Source organism: Homarus americanus, unplaced genomic scaffold (genome assembly GCF_018991925.1).
Source record: "Homarus americanus isolate GMGI-L3 unplaced genomic scaffold, GMGI_Hamer_2.0 scaffold54443, whole genome shotgun sequence".
Lineage (NCBI taxonomy): Eukaryota > Metazoa > Arthropoda > Malacostraca > Decapoda > Nephropidae > Homarus > Homarus americanus.
This window is the reverse complement of record NW_024750852.1, coordinates 3,686,297-3,704,053: the sequence shown is the minus strand read 5'-3', so window position 1 is coordinate 3,704,053 and position 17,757 is coordinate 3,686,297. Positions and strand designations below refer to the sequence as shown.

The 17,757-nt window shown below is 40.8% G+C and overlaps 1 protein-coding gene across 1 annotated transcript; it reads right to left on the bottom strand.

The window, feature by feature from the left end:
* Nucleotides 1–606: 606 nt before the first annotated feature.
* LOC121854419 lies at nt 607–9,233 on the bottom strand. Its single transcript, XM_042349090.1, has 4 exons — nt 8,317–9,233; nt 6,052–6,201; nt 4,612–4,708; nt 607–722 (listed from the first exon to the last, which is right to left on the bottom strand). Exons 1-4 carry the CDS (start codon nt 8,383–8,385, stop codon nt 607–609), a joined length of 432 nt encoding a protein of 143 aa, XP_042205024.1. The 5' UTR covers nt 8,386–9,233.
* Between the last annotated feature and the right edge of the window lie 8,524 nt (nt 9,234–17,757).

Genomic DNA, 17,757 nt, shown 5'->3' with positions numbered 1-17,757 from the left:
GGGGGTGATATGGCCTTAGTTGCTGAACCAACTTTCAAAATCCAATAACAGGACAGGTGTAAGCGCTGAGGGATCAACTGTGACATGGGATTTGAAGAAAAGTCGGGTTGGCGACTCATAATGAAATTGACACGCGGATTACAGTGTCAAAAACCAATACAAAGATACAGTATCCTTATTATGAAAAACCCAATCAAGACTTCCAAGTACAGTATTATGAAAAATTTATCAAGTCATGTTTGTCATTAAAAGTCAATCAAGGTTTATGGGATTTATTACCACTCCTCTTACAAGGTTCACGATCGATGATAACCATTAAGATCGCCCACATTATTAACATCATTATAAATCACTGCACCATAATCTGCTTCACCTGAGCCCCCCCATCCCCCTCCTCTCTCTCCTTTCCAGCACCAGTCACCTTACAGTTCCAGCACCAGTTTCTCTCCAACAGTTCCAGCAATGCCAGTCTAACCCTTAAAGTTCCACTGGAGCATGAACTCATCCTCCAAGGTCTAGATCTAATCTGCCCCCCCCCCACCCACTGCCAAGTTACAACTCCAGAATCCCCATGAAAAAAGGTCACCTCTTGATTAGGTCACATCATTAGGACAAGCAACCCTTCATTTTAAACCCCGCCTCCCACACCTCATGCCAGCAGTCCACCTCTACAGAAACAAAACGTCCAGGAGCAAAATACTGTAGCCAAAGTAAATAGCCAACTGCAAAGGAACAAGAGACAATATGAGTTTCAAGTACCCAGGCAATCAAAATCCCATTCAGCTTCACCCACAACCAATCCCAGAGAAGAACCTGGTTGTGAATGCCACCCACTGCCTGTTGCTAATGGACCTTATATGGGAGGCTCGGGGAGGAGTGGTACCACGGCCTGACACTGTTCTCTGCTAAATGGTGGATTAATTGTCACTGGAACCCTCACCTCTCCTCCACTCACAGTTCACTATCTCTCATGCAAGTGTGTGGACTCCAGTAAAGGTATACAGCTAGAGAACTGGATGAGGCGACTACTGTAGATAATAAGTGGGAGACTCACAATTTTCCAGAATATCAAGAGAACTACAGTAACTCTTTGGTGGTAACAGAGAAAATCCTTAAATATAAACTGAGTTTGTAATTTGTTAAATGAATAATAATAGCAAATGATAATAACATTAATAAAAGACACAAAATAGGGGAAGAGTAAAGGGTAGACAGTTGCAAAATACTAAAATAAAAAATCTTGCTTCACAGGAAATTAAAAACAAAGTTCGGAATTGTCTTGTAAATAAGAGAGTACTGTACTGTAATATGAAAGACACTGGAAAAAGAGAGCAAAAGATACAGTGACAGCTGGTCAACTGCATGCTCCGAAATACCTGTATAGTGGCCTCCCTTTTCGTATTAATGACACTACTGTACCCTTATGACACTACTGTACTCTTATGTATAAAATGAAGTCAAAGGGAAGCTACAATCACTGAGAAGAAACTAAATACTATACAGTAACTGTACTGTACTGTACCGGGTTTAACCCTGAAACCATCAAAGTTAATTGTCACATTACAGTACACAACTGTACTTGATCTCTATTTTCATATGGGTAACACTCTCCAGGGGGGCCATGGTGTATTTCTTGGGGGCCATTGTGTATTTATCGGGGGCCCATGGGGGTAATTTGAACCATGTGAGTTAATACTAAATTAAATAAGGCTTGACCCTCATAGCAGTGCCAGAGTTTAAACCATTTAAGCTAATTTTGGTGGACATTATTATTACAGTACATGATATATTTGAATGAGTAAACTGTAGTTTGTCCCACAACTGTATCAGAAAAATCTTTAATCAAATCTACAAGTATCCTGTAGCATGATGGTGTGTCAGCACAGAATGCTCTCATAATTTGAACCTATCTTAAAATTATTCAATGGATGACAGATTGAAGAAAGGATTCATATGGCATGGCCACCTCATAACCCTGACTAGTGAACATGTGATAATTCACTCTGAGACATTGTGAGAGAGATTTAACAAACACGGCTAATGAAAGTTGAGGACTTATAAACAGCTATTGGGGATTGTACAGTATTTATGAAACTCGTTCTTCATCATGGAAGAAAACATCTAAAAGAACTTACACATAGATAAAACACTGTACTATACATACTGTATTGTACTGAGAATGGAGGTTAACACACAGATGGACTTCGTGTCCACTCTGAACACCAACATCCAAAATATTTACATCATACTTTTTGGTAACTTTATGTGTGTTCAAGATTAAGAGCCTGTGCCTGTATATCCAGCCTTACATTGTATTATATGACAAGATGATGCTATAGCGAGATGGCTAGAGGCATCACAACACATTTAAAGTTTCTGTAGTCGAATACGATACTGGAAGTAACTACCGTATTTACTTTCCTCCCCTGTCACTAGTCGGGCAGTCGGTCATTTCTTTTACAGGGAAAGTGGGCAGTGAAGGGTGGTGGTTTAGGCAGGAGGTGGGCAGTGTGTGCTGGGTCAACAACCATCAAACAAGAGGGGCAGACGATTGTACTGTACTTTACAATATGTACAGAGTCCGGTTATGCTAAATATGGCTTTGCCAATCAAAACTTTTATTAATTATAATATGATTACAGCATAAAGAACACTGCAGATATTATACTAATCCAAATGAAACTGAACAGACAGCAGTTCTTAACTTAAAATCCAAGTGCAAAATTCAAGATGGAAGCTATCAAACCCCTTGTGGCCATGAGAACATTTTGTTTATCCCTTGTAAAATACTGTAGTAATTTCCATACACAAAAATACAGTGACTCTACTCCACAAGCAACCTAAAAGCCATCTACACAAAACTAAGTACAATACAGTACCTACTGTAAGCTACTATTTATATGTCTAACTTATTATGAACTGGACATACCTAAACCAACATGAACTGGTATGACAATTTTACTGAATTAGGACCCCAAAGGTAGCTGTTTTCTTGGGCTATCATTGGTTAAATCAAATAACAGTATGAACAGTACTGTACTACAGTATTTGCCAGTGTTTGTAAAGTACAGTATATAATAATTCCAGTCTAGATACATACTGAATCAAAGTGAAGTTGAAGGACAATTTTACTGAATAAATAAATATCTAGCTACTTCTCTATCTACCTTCAATAATCTAGCAACTGGTAAATATTCAGGGATGACTCTATGAGTTTGCCCTTATAATATAAACACCATTTTCTGTGGCACAAATTTCTATGAGGACAGGTTTAGGAGGAGCAACTATAACAATACTGTAACACACACTGATGATTTAAGATAGTTTACCTGTACAATATACAGTATTAACACATAATGAAATTGATTGTTAAGGGTTAGGAGAACCTTAATGAATAAAAAAGAATTAAAATAAATCAACAATGCAGGATAGGATAAGAGAGAGAGATGAGAATGACTGACAAATATCAATAAAAATAAACCCAAAATTTAAATACCGGTTCTCTACAGTATCATTCTCTTGAAGTTAACTGTAGTAATTAGGATGTCTTGGGTGTTGTGATTATCCCGTCTGAAGTCACAATCATCTTTATGTACAATAATACTCTTTACCTTTACAGTACTCTTCACCTCTGATTGGATAATTACTGTAGGCACTATCCTTCACTCAATATATTTTATGTATACTGTGCTGTAATACACTCACTAATGTACTGTAATGTCCAAATTACTGGAGTGAGAACTATAGTACACTGCACTGTACCAGGTAATAAATATTTATGAACTTAGGAACAACTGATAATTTTTGAACATGTGGTTGTAAGGGTGTTTGGTCATCTGTTACAGAGAGCGAATGATAGTGAATCAAGTGATGGTTTGTGTTTGCTTGATTCTGGTCCTCTTGCATCTTGGAAGAACTTAATTTTTAAAATCTTCCAATAATACTAGTAACTGTATTAAACTACAACATAAGAGGTCACAGTGAATTCTCAAATTCAATCAAGAGCAAATGCCTTAAAAATTAAATGAGTTTTCCTGCTTTTTAAAAAGTGTGTAATCCACTTGTTTTTAACACTTTAACTGTTATCATCATCTTCAGATAATTTATTGATTTATGACAAAAGCACCATTGCCGTCTTAAGACGATTGGCGCCATGAATTTAAAGTTGTGCGCCAAAAATTATAAGAATGGGAAGATGACCACTGGCAGACACTCAAGAGTGAGACACAAGGCTGGTGGAGCCTCAGAATCAATATGTTATCATCATCTTTGAATTATTTAGAATTGTTTATGCTGTATCACCCTCCTGTCCTCAGTGGCCCCTCACCACACCTATGATGGCACAGACTGCCTCACCACCTACACACGAACTTACCACCCATTTTGCACCACAAAATCCCACTGCTGCAACACCACAACCATGTCATTTGTCACCACAACTACCTTCACAGACTTATAACCCACCACCCGTGATGAGTACTGAGCAAAGTTTTTATGGTTTCTAAATTTTATATCTTCAATTTATTAAAAATTTTACTTTCATTCGTCATGTTTTTTACGGCACTTCTACATTAGTAATATACAAGAACAGATAGAGCCAGTAGTACTTACTTTGACGAGATACATAGAGTGGGGTGCGCTGCGATGCTCCAATTAACATGATAGTTAGCAGGTGGGGATAGGTTGTCTCTAAGGCAAGGCATAGTGTCTGTAAGAAAAGAGACACGAAAGTCGTCAATCATATTATTAAGGTACAAAATAATGTACAAATTATAAACAACATCAGCTATGTAAAAAAGAATGACACATAAGATGTAATTTTCGCATTTCTTTCACATGACAGTGGAGGAAATCTTAAAAGACTAAAATATATAAAGTTACAGTACTTCATCCCTTGGATACTAATATAAAATCTATTCAGTAATTATCCATATTGTATTACAGTGGTAGACACTCAAGTGGCAGACTGGCAATTAATAAGTTGCCTTCAGATGTCTCTCTACATTTGTCTATGACATACGGTACAGTATACTGTATAAGATCTGAACATGATATCAAATGAGATACACAGCCATTCATATATAAAATTAACCCTATCAACCCTAAGTAAGGTCTATTTTGGCATCCCCAAACCTCAGTGTTCTTTAAATATCATGAAAAAAACAAATGCTTTAATAATTAATACAAAATACTGTTGTCATAAAAAATCCAAAAAACAAATGACACCTTGGTTAGCAGCTTCAGTTCATTGATATTTCTTTGTGGTAGCTATGACAGTTTGGGCCACTGATATGTTGTTCATATGCTCACACTAATTTCTATTATCATCAAATTCCTCTACATCTCTACTTCCATCAAATTTTTTTTTATTTATTCCCACAGTGCCAAACATTTATGGGTACTACTATAGTGTATGGTCTACAAAGATATCCTTAGTCTAATCTAACCTAACCTGGCCTAACCTGAATATCTTGTAGACCGCACGCTATAGTAGCAGCCATTTATGTTTATGTCTACCAGATCTACAGGGATCATTGTCAAGGCTGCCAGATGCACATTCTGATAAACATCCTTCCTCCATGGTGTCTGTGGGTAACTGATCAGCTGTGAAATTTCTGAGGGTTAATTATATTATTCTTGGTGTTTAAATTTTAAAGTTAGCCATAGAAAATGTAGTTATTTTTCAGGCGACTACAATAGCCTGGACCATTGCCACTCATGGCTGCTTTACTTCTAAAAATTGGACCAGTAATTTTTCACTTTAGCCTTACTTTAACTCATCTGTAGTGTGTACTGTACTGCACTATATATACATGTACTGTATTTCTCAACATTAAATAAAACCATTGAGCCCCTCTTAGTGTGTATTTAACCATTTTTAGTGTGTACAGTACAGTACAGCATTTGCTGACCTTCAGACCTAGTGGTAAATTTAACATGCACAGTATATGTACAGTACAGTATGTCACACTTTAACGTGTCTATGCAGTTCCTGGTGGTACCTAATTCGTGTTGTCAAGTGACTCATCTGTATAATAACAATTAACTCACCTGGAATGCCTGAGAACCCTTAGCTGGTAATATATCTAAGAGTGTATGTATTCTCTGTCCAGGGGACGGATGTCTACGGATGGCATCAACATCCTCAGAGGACACCAAACCAGTGTCTCTTAGGAATGGAATGATTCGCTCCACATCAATCTGAAATATAAAATAACAGCTACAGTTAAAAAGAAACAATCCTTGTGGGGGCAGAATAAAAGTTATAAACAGGCACAGTATGTATAAATATTTAAGTAGATAAAGGAAGATCTAATATGTTCAACACCTGAAGATGAAGCTACTGCTCACAATTACACGTAATATGTTATTACAATCAAGGGAATGTGTGCAGGGGTCAAATGTTTCATTAAATTTCTCCAGGTCTTATTTATAATAATCCAGAAAAATTTAGCTCAACATATTAACATAACTGACATTCATTCTGTACAGTACGTACCATTATCTCACATGCCGTGCGCATAATTATGACCCACTACCCAAAAAAAAAAAAATATTAATACTGTACTGTATAATATTTCCCCTTGTTAATAATTTACTAAAAATAACAAAATATATAAATTAAACCGTCATCTAAATGCCTTTTTAATGTAGACATTTGATAAATGTAATAAATCTAGCTGTAAAAAAGTTACCCCAGTAGTAGCTACTACATTCCTGCTATGGGAAAAATACATTTTGAATTGAAACCGGTACATTGTGATTAAGAGACCAGTAAATTCTGGCAGCAATGCAATGCAATTGTATAATTTGACTAGGTACATGTATACAGTTCATGAGCCATCCAATCAAAGTTCAGTCATAAAAGGGGATTTCAGGTTAAATCCTTCATTTACGTTACCATAACTTCTGAATACAGTACTGTACCAAACTGTACTGTCTCAAGAAATCAGCTAAAAACCCAGCAGGGATGATCACATTAGCTGCACTATTATGCACCTCAGTTTTTGCTTTGGCCTTTGTTCTAAAGGATAAGCAAAGCAACACAGTATTGAGCATCCTCTGTGTCCACAGATCTCTTCAAGTTCCAAGGATCTGCCAATTATGGTCTAATTTTGAAGCAGACACATCAACTACCTTGAACACTGTACACAACCCAATAATTGGCAAGATATAAAGTAAAAGGAAAACATATAAAACAAAGCTCTCCTCATGGCCAGGTTGCAAGCAGCAATCTGTTAGGAAACCAGCTGCAAGCACTTGCACTAAAACTCGCCCTAAAAACAATATAACTTTGAGACAGTGTTACACCTTTTCAAAGATAGAGCAGAACACCTTCATGTAAACACTGTACTGTACTGTACCAGTATCTGATCTTAATTTCAACTTGTCATCATCATTATCAATTTCCTCACTACTATGGAAATCAAGGCTTTCTGGAGCAATTGCTGTAAGCTTTCGTATGAAAAGGTTACTGGAAATATTCATATGTTGATAAGTGTTTGTTTGTAAACAACCTATCTAGTGTATGATGGTGTTGGGTGAACAAGGGGTAAATCTTTCCATTTGTACAACACAGGATCTTAAGAAATTTATCTTTGCAATCAAAAGTTTCAACAATTCTAAGACACTTATCTTCTATGACATTTCCCTCGCAAATGACCTAATCTTATCTCCTAACTGGGGAGCCAGGATCCCCAGCATATATAAGTCATTTGCGAGGGTTTTTTCATAATAGGAGATTAGGTAAGGATTCACTTAATGCCCAACTCATTTTTCTATTGTACTGATATATATAGTTTTTTCTTGTCATTTGCTGTGTGATTTTAACAAGTATGACATTTATTTTGGGGCTAGCTAATGCCCATTTAATTTAACGACATATGACCCCTTTAACACTAGTAACGACAATGCCTCCATGATGTACTGGACATAATCACAGCAACGTTGGCGGCACCTGAGCTCGGCTCTTCCAACCATAAATGAATGTTCAGGACAGATAAACTTGTAAAATTATATTACAACAAGCATTTTCCTCATCCAATTTTGGCCTTTTCACGAGGTAAAGAAAAAATCAATAGTGAAATATTCTCAAGTTGCCTGGTCAAACGTGCAACAAGTACAGTACTGTATAGTATAAACAATTACCCATAAATTCTACTGGGTTTAGTGTCCACAAAATCATCACCACCACCAGTGTAATGGTGTCCCTCTTGTAAAACTACAGGTCTCTGGCCACAGCCTTAATGTATTATAATACTAATACACTACTACAAAATTAAATTTAAACGAGTAAAATAGAATGCGTCGACTAACCTGAGCGAATTTGTTGCGATATACAAGCAGTAATTCCTTCAGTCGTTCATCCATCTTGTTGCTGTACATAGTGACTGTGATTGCTTAGGACGGATGATCACCAGCTGCCATGCACTAATATACACTGACAGTCCAGTTATACTTATCAAGGCACTAAGTTCTACCGGGGTCAAAAATGACCATGGTTTACATAAACCATATTGAAGTTTGTAACTAAAAATACATCTTTAGTTCTCATATGTATGAGTTTTTATTAAACACTAACACTGGAGTTACTTTCTTCTCGTCTTAGCACTTACAATGTAGCAGGGTGAGAAGAACTCAGACTGGCAAGTTCCTAGTTCCAATGTCATTCTTTCTGTGATGGTGTCTCAAGCTGTTCACAACACTTGCTACCTTCCTGCTGGGGCACTATGCCAGGTGTGCACCTAATTCAGTGGGTTGTGAAGTGTGAGGTCTTGGAGAGAGTAGTGCAGGTCACTAGATGACTCAGGCCTGACCTTTCCCTGGCCTGTGGAAGGCCTGGCCAGCGCAAGGATACTGTTGCTCTTACTTTCTTCTCACTTCAGTAACTCACCGCTGTGCCAACACTCACAACAGTTCCTCACAACACAACACTACACCTTGCCACAAGTATGAGTGGCAGACGCCTCACAACAAGTGCCACAACACCTGTGCTAATTGTCGTCTTCCTTTCCCTGCACCGTTGGTCATTCAACGATGTTGACATTTACAACACTATAAATTCTTCTTTCGAAATAACTTTCTCTTGCACTTGATGGTATCACTGAAGAGATTACAACATAATGTATGACTCTTTGAAATATAACTACTTTGTTTCAACTACCACTACGATTTCCAGACGTTCAAAATTAGCGAATTAGTGACATTCACTCTCCATCTTGCTTATGTTTGGTAGTTAGTCAGGTGCTGAGTAGATGGCGGGCAGTGTACCACCCACCCGGCCCTCACCCGCTAACTTCAAACAGGATTCATTTACTTTATTTCTTTACGCAATATCCCTAATATATTAACACTCTGAACTATAATCTTAGTTGATCCTCCTCACTCAACAGAGTAAATACTCGATCTCAAAGTTTGTTTCCGAGGTCATCTGTTGCTATAGTATTTGTAAGTTCATGTTTTACAACTGTTAATTCAGATTCTAAAATACCTTGTATTGCCTTTCGTAAGTTACCAACTGAAAAACTCTATTAGAAAAGATCGGCCAGAATATAATACTAGCCTCAACCACAAGTATAGTTAATCTGCCGCTGACGTACGGGCCAGGTTGATGCTGTATTACCTTACGCCTTGAGGTAACTACAATAGATATTACGATTAAAACAGTTACTATCTAGAGAACTGTGAGGGAATTTTTTTCGGAGTGAGAAGTGCAAACTCTTGGAACAATCTGCCAGAGAATGTTGTGATGGCATCGAGTGTGAGCTCATTCAAGGCCAGACTTTACCAACATTGGAGTAGATTCCAATACATTCGGAGCCAGTGCAGACCCAGTAACTGTCACAGTGCGTAACAGAGTGACCGACCGCCCAAGCTAACAGGCCGATCAGTAGCGAAGAGAATAAAGGTAAAGTAAAAGTAAACCGCATTACTATTGGCTCGTAATTCTAATTCGTGGTGTTATGGTTAACATTCTCGCCTAGCAAGCGAGCAGACCCGAGTTCGATCCTCTGGCTGGGTGAAACCATGTGTGTTGTCTTTATGCCATTTGCAAATGGCCTCTGTCTACCAAGAAGTATTTGGGAACCTGGATGTTAATCGATTTGCGGATCGTATTCCGGGGTAATGGTTAGCCAGTGCAGTTGGCGGTCTTCTCGGACTATTCCTTGACACCGTGCCATGCAGCTCGTTAACTTAGGGCGTGGTTGTTGTGTTGGCGACAGCTTCTACTCCTTAAACAAATTCACGCCTAGGAGGCCCTTGGGCCGGCCATCCTCGATTTAGAGGGGCTTCCATTAATTACAGTAGTCAATATTTATCCAGCAAAAATTTCCTGAGTTAAACGTGTTACTGATTTGAAAAATATTCCATTTTTCTTAGCTAGAAATAAATGCGTTGTTACTAATATTATGATTTTCCTATGAGATAAGAGTATATTAGAAATATTGGTAGCATTTTTTTGACATAGCTCTGTGGCTGTGTTAATATAAAATATCTTCACACCCTCGGGTCACGCTACCTACTTTCCTCACTCTACGACTTGACTACTATTTTTACTTTTTACTTTTATCCTCTTCGCCGCTGATCGGCTTGTTAGCCGCTTGGGCGATCGGTCACGACTCTTTTCCTTTATATTCTTCACCAAAAGGTCGGCTCGCTAGCCGCCCGGGCGATCGGTCACGTCTCTGTCACGCACTGTTGGCAAATACTGGGCATGCACCGGCTCCTGAATGTACCTGAACCCGCTCCAGTGTTGGTCAAGTCTTCTCTTGAAAGAGCTCACACTCGGTGCCGTCACAACACTTTCTGGTAGATTGTTCCAAGAGTTTACAACCCTCACTCCGAAAAAGTTTGCCCTCACGGTTTTCCGGACTTGCGGCTTCTTCAATCTTGAGCTGTGACCCCTTGTGGGGCGAGCGTCCGCCAGCTCCAAGTAAGGACACTCAACTGAGTAGTGCCCCCTGAGATGCTTATAAACCTCAACTAGGTCCCCCCTTGCCCGTCTGTAGTATAAGCTAGGCAAGTTCAGGCGCTCCAATCTCGCAGGGTAGCTGAGATGCCGAAGTGCAGGCACCAGCTTGGTGGCCCTCCTTTGAACATTTTCAACCAACTGACAGTCCCTAGCATATCTCGGGGACCAGATGGGGTGACAGTACTCCAGATGGGGAAGCACTTCACTCCTGAAGATCGTCACGAGGGACGGACCGTCTAGATATCTGAACGACCTTCTTATAAGACCCAATAATTTATTTGCCTGATTTACCTTCTTCTCACAATGGCCCGAGAACTTCAGCTCATTGTCAACATACACACCTAGGTCCTTCTCACACACAGTCTCAACTAGTACATTTTCTTCATCCCGTTGGGACATATGGTACGCCTCCTTACCGTTGGTACGCCCCAGGTGCATCCTCTTACACTTCGTGACATTGAATCTCAGCAGCCATTCCTTCGACCATTCCTGGAGCCCACAGAGGTCCTTCTGCAGCTCTTCACAGTCCGCTTGGTTCTTAATTTCCCGAAATAACTTGGCGTCATCGGCAAACATTTGTATGGAGGAGTGTACAACGTCAGGCATATCATTTATGAAACAAACAAACAACAGCGGGCCCAATACACTACCCTGCGGTACCCCACTTGTTACAGGTACAGATGACGATTTCGTGCCATTAATCACCACACATTGCTTGCGGTCATGTAGAAAGTCTTCTATCCACGCTAGGACATTTCCCCGAATTCCGTACCCTTCCAGTTTGATTTTCAGCCTTTCGTGGGGTACACTGTCGAAAGCCTTGGCAAAATCTAGGTAAATATTGTCGATATTACCACCCCGTTCTAGAATATGGGTCCAAATATCCAATACCTTGAGCAATTGTGTCAAGCAAGAGCGCCCCGGCATAAAACCGTGTTGGCAATCTTTTACAAGGTTGTTTCGTAGTAGATGTTCCATCGCTGCATCTCTGATAATACTCTCAAGTACTTTACATATTATGCTGGTCAGGCTCACCGGTCTATAGTTGTTCGTGGAGTGCCTATCGCCCTTCTTGAAGATAGGACTCACATAAGCCACTTTCCATTCACTGGGGACCATTTGTTCATCCAGGCATTTACAAAACAGAATCTTCAGGGGCTCTGCAAGCTCGTTGCACAGCTCCCTTAGCACTCTAGGATGCACCATGTCAGGTCCAGGACTCTTATGGACCTTTAGCCTGGACAGTTTATTTCTAATACCCTCTTCTGTGAACACAATGTGGGTCAGTGCTGTGTCGAACCATCTGTCCTCAAACGCAGGAAGGTTAGTTGCATCCTCTCTTGTGAACACTGAGGAAAAGAAGCTGTTCAATGCCTCAGCTTTATCCTGGTCAGAATCTGCGTAACTACCATCTTCAAGCCTCAGGTCTGATACTCCTACTCGCGTTTTCAATTTCGACTTTGCATAGCGGTAAAACGCCTTTGGGTTTGACTTGACCTCGCGTGCAACCAGCCTTTGGAACTCCTTTTCAGCCCTCCTACACTCTATCTTTGCTTGGTTTCTGGCTCTTGCATACATCCTCCTGTCTTGCTCATCGTTTGACCCAACCCACGTCTTGAATTTCTGGGTTTTCTTCTTAATTTTGTCGACCGCCGCATGGTTCATGTGTAGGGATCCCCTCGTATTCCTAGAAGCACTGGGTTTGGTCTTGGGTATATATTTATCGATCAAATGGGTCATTTTACTAGTTATGATATTCAGCGTAGTGTCTGCGTTCTTGTACCTTAATAAGTCAGGCCAGTTGATACCCCTCATCTCTTCCCTCATCCCATTGTAATTTCCCTTGTAATATTTGCACCTTGGCCTGGCCTTATCTTGAACTAGGTAACAGTTAAATCTGAATGACAACACTGTATGGTGACTGGTGCCAACTGGGGCAAGGTGTTCCAGTTTGGCCACCATACCCTCCTCGTTTGTTATGATGAGGTCAAGTGGCTTGGGTGTTTGTTCCCCTCTGTAATGTGTCGGGTCTCTCACATGTTGGAACAGAAAATTATCTCTCAGAGTTTCTACAAAAAGAGTAGCAGGATTATTCAAGTCATTCGGGGTTGACTCGTTTCTCCAGTCGATGTCGCCATAGTTAAAGTCCCCCATGATAAGGAGGTGGCTGGGGTTGAGCATCGCCGCATTGTTTATTAAGGTTCTTAAGTTCCTTTGATTTAGTGGGCCACAGTTCGGGGATCTGTAGATACACCCGACGATAAGTAAGTCCCCTCCCTTTAATTTAATTTTACACCACTTGGACTCTTCAAAGACATCCTCTCCCTGTACCCTCGCCTGGCTGGCTCTAAGGTCTTGCCTAGCGTAGATAACCACACCCCTCCTGCAGGATTCTTGAGTTAGGTTCGTAAATGAGTCATATCCAGCAATACTGAACTCACATTCCTCTGGGTCGATTCTCCTGTTCTTGTACAACAGTTCTACAACTCCTACAATATCTGGTTGGTGTACTCTTAGTAGTGTTTCAAACTCCTCCCTCTTATCAAGGAACGTGTCGGTATTAGTGTACATGACATTCAAGCCAGAATTTGTTCTCGGTAACGTCTCTGCTCTTAGTAATAAACCCGCTCCACCCACATTCTCAGAAGCTGCAGCATTTGCTAAGTACACTGTATTTTGCAGGGTGTGGTTAAAAATTTCATTGTTTACACGGCGCTCGTTCCCTCCTGTCCGGTAGGCTGAGCTGGTGCCGCCTCCCGGGTGGGGGGTTGAGTGGGTGGAGGGTGCACTGCTGCCCCCTGGCCCTGTGTCGGCACACTTGTTTCCACTACCCTCCCCCTGAGTATAACCCATGTGCACCTGTCCCCGTTCCTCCTCGACTCCTCCCTCTTCTGCTTCAAGTCCAGCAGGAGCTTCTTGTGCTGTTCCCTCTGCATTACCGTGCGGTCTGGGTGAATAAATACATCTCGAAATGCCTCGCTCCTTGCTAAGTTTTTTGCCTGCCGGATAACTTGCCATTTTTCCTCCTCACTCCCTAGTGTGATCCTGAGGGGGCGAGGCTTAACCCCCTGCTTTTGTCCCAGTCTCCTCACATCCTGAGGGGTTGCTGGAATCTTCAGAACCTCTGTGCAAATATTTTGAAACAGCACCTTGTCGTGTGTTTCCTTACTCACAGTTCCCTCTGCCTGGCTCTCTGGGACTCCAAAAACTATTACATTGTTCCTGCGCTGGAGCCGTTCCTGGTGTTCCTCCTCTCCCCTAACAGTAGGTCCGTTAATTTTCATTTCTTCGACACACTTTTTCAGAGTCCCAATCTGCTGTAGAACCTGTACTGATTCTGCATTACTCTCCGCCCCCCCCACCCGTGGCCCTCCTAATACGTCAGCATAGCTCCTCTTAGCAACCACCTCCATTCTATTAGCTACTTCCTCAGTCTTAGCAAGGATCTCTTTCTCAACTTGCTCCAGTTTGTCAACCAGCAGGGCTCCTGCTTCATCTATTTTCGTCCCTAGAGAACTCGTTCCCTTATGGATTGCAATCGCTTCATTCACCTTGACTATGCAGCCAGGGCAATACCAGCAACAGCCATCAAGCTTTACGGCAGTTAGTAACTTCCTAAACGTTGCATTAGTTAGGCCTGCATCCTCCATATCCGACGTCTCCCTGCAGTAATCACATACCAAACTCATGGTTGTTGTTGTTGTGGGGGGGGGGTGCAGACTGTGTATAGATCTACACCTATTTCAAAGAAAATAAAGAGAGAAAAAAGTACTTAGCTACTCTCTGTTGCCTATGGAGTTGTCGTCTGCGACTGCGTACACTGTATCTCCCTGTGAATGGTGTATTGTAGGCACAGTTTCAGTCCTTGAGCAAGCACACAATCAACATAAAATAAAATTTAAAGTCTCTGTGGCACCTATGACACGACTTGGTTTCAGCTGGCACGGTGCCTTTCCAGCTTGCTTGCTAGTGAGCGCTCACTTTAAGTTATTTACAACTTCAGCGGTCACTGATGACACTATGAACTATCACTGTGTACACTGTATCTCCCTGTGAGTGGTGTATTATAAACACAGATTCAGTCCTTGAGCAAGCACACAAACAAAATAAAATTTAAAGTCTCTGTGGCACCTATGACACGAATAGGCTGGCAGTTGTCCTTACCAGCTCGATTGCCAATATGTATTCACTTTAAGTTATTATAGTCTCTTCTGCATTCACTGATGACAACTATGAACTGATTTAACTGAAGGCACAGTACTACACTCCCTGGTTGGCCTTTATCACAGCCGTGACCACAACACCCTAAAAAATAAAATAAAATAAAAGCTTTGTCATGTGGCAGTGATTGTGTGGTTATAGGCCTGTGACCCTGGCTGTACCTCCAACTCGGTGGAAATTGAGTTTTCAAAAATACAATCGTGTCTAGCATGAAAAGTCCGACATCGATTTACACTTTCACCTCACTAAGACGATCTTGACGAACTTATGTAATCACTGTCCAATTTCTGCCGCTCTACATCGAAGGCCCGGATGCCGAACACGCTTTGTTACAGAGACGCAACACGACCCGCCCGCCCGCAACGGTAAATACTGCATCCTACCTCTTCATATGAGATTTAACCTCATAATAACTAGCTATATAAATCAATCACTTGTGTGGCTCACAAGCTTTGAGCGCATAATCAATTTACGTAAATACATCAACAATAAAAAATTAAGAGATAATGTTCCACTATAAATAATATGTAAACTGCGGTCTGTTAATGTGTTTTGTGGTGTGCAAAAACCTTCCACCCAGGCAAGTCTTAAGCCCAGTTGGTATCATTAATTCATCATTAGAATGAAAAGGAAATGAATAGGAAAAATAAGCGCATTCAGCAGCATTCAGATGTGCAGGCTACCTCACATGTGGCGGGTACTTCAGTGAAGGCTTGACCTGCGTGGCTGCACTTCCTCCTACCGCATACAGCACAGTACTTACTCCCTTGCTCCCTGACGACGTGTACCTGTCTACTGCATCACCTTTGATACCGGAGCTACAGCTTTGCATGGCCATAACTAAATCACTTCCGGTACGCCCATAACTACATCACCACTTGCACGGTCATATCCACAACACCTGTACGGCCACATCTTCACCTGTACGGCCACATCTTCACCTGTACGGCCACATCTTCACCTGTACGGCCACAACTATACAGCTGCATTGTACTGTACATCAACAACATGGTGTCCGTGAGCGTGTGTGCTGCAACGTCTTCAAACATTTTACTGCCGAGAATGATCATTACAGGTAGGTAGGCAGAGAGGACATGTTACAACAGTAGTGAGGACACCTGGTGTTCCCTGTGTGGGGAGTTTGTTAAAAAAAAAATCGGACAGCGGATTCTTCAGGCGCTCCAAGGAACATGTAAAGACATTATTTACAAATTCAGTTATTTGATTGTGCTGTGTTAGTCTGGTTGGTTTGTAAAATATTATAACCAAAAATTCCGGTAATTTATTCGGGTACAGTATTTCGCTCCTTATTTTGTCATAAAGCACATCGAAAACGTGGATATTAAAGTTACACAGATAAAAGGTCTATGACAAACAAGAAACGGGCGTAGAAAAGGAAAAACAGGTAAATAGAAGACAATGAAGCTGCTTTTCTTTTGTTTTCTTCTGCTCTTTATTATTAATCATCTCTCTTCCATTTACAGACGAAACAATGTACAATGAAAACTAACGTCCAGGTTTTATGCTCTTTATTTACTTAGAGAAAAAATCTTGAAATTATTTTTTTTTCGTAAAACTGGTAAATCAAAAACTATCAATGAGTACAGTTCTATTATAATGACAAACGTTTTAGTCAGTGCAGAGATTAAAACAAGATTATATGGCTTTCACTTTGTGCTGAACCTAAGTAATGTATTAGCCATGGAGAAAAAAGTAGGAGCTTAAGCTCCCTAATAAGAGTAGTCTGCAGTCATATTAGTTCATGTATAAACATTAGTTGTGTTAACTCATGTCACGGGGCAGTGTTACAGGGGTGAACGGAAATAAAGTCACAGGAAAAAATCACATGACTTGTAAACATTGACAATATATATATATATATATATATATATATATATATATATATATATATATATATATATATATATATATATATATATATATATATATATATGATGGCATTACACATAGGTTAGGTTAAGTTAGGTTAGGTTAGGTTTTTTCCGTGCCGTTTTTCCTGACCTTTTTCTGTTACTTTTTTCTGGATTCGTTACAGGTGTGTGGCGACGATGGCGAGCGTCAAGGGTGAGCTGGCGTCTGGCGCTGAGACTTGTAATGATCACTGGCATCTTCCTCGCCCTGTACATCCTCGTCTCCCTCAACACCAGCACATCACCCACACACAACTCTGTAATGGCACTGCCACCCTTATTACTCTCCAGTTACTTCCAGATGCATGTAAGGAGAGAGGGTGTTGGGCCTCAGGCCAGAACCTCCATCAAGGATATTGGATGGACCGTTGGCGGAACACAGCAGCTGGGTCACCATGATGTGGATAACGTGGTGGAACAGCAGCTGGGTCACCATGATGTGGATAACGTGGTGGAACAGCAGCTGGGTCACCATGATGTGGATAACGTGGTGGAACAGCAGCTGGGTCACCATGATATGGATAACGTGGTGGAACAGCAGCTGGGTCACCATGATGTGGATAACGTGGTAGAACAGCAGCTGGGTCACCATGATGTGGATAATGTGGTAGAACAGCAGTTGGGTCACCATGA

Coding starts and splice junctions, on each gene's coding strand:
- LOC121854419 (XM_042349090.1), bottom strand. CDS start 8,385: ATGTACAGCAACAAGATGGATGAACGACTGAAGGAATTACTGCTTGTA. Junction 6,202..8,316: donor ATCGCAACAAATTCGCTCAG/GTTAGTCGACGC, acceptor TTTATATTTCAG/ATTGATGTGGAGCGAATCAT. Junction 4,709..6,051: donor AGGGTTCTCAGGCATTCCAG/GTGAGTTAATTG, acceptor CTTTTCTTACAG/ACACTATGCCTTGCCTTAGA.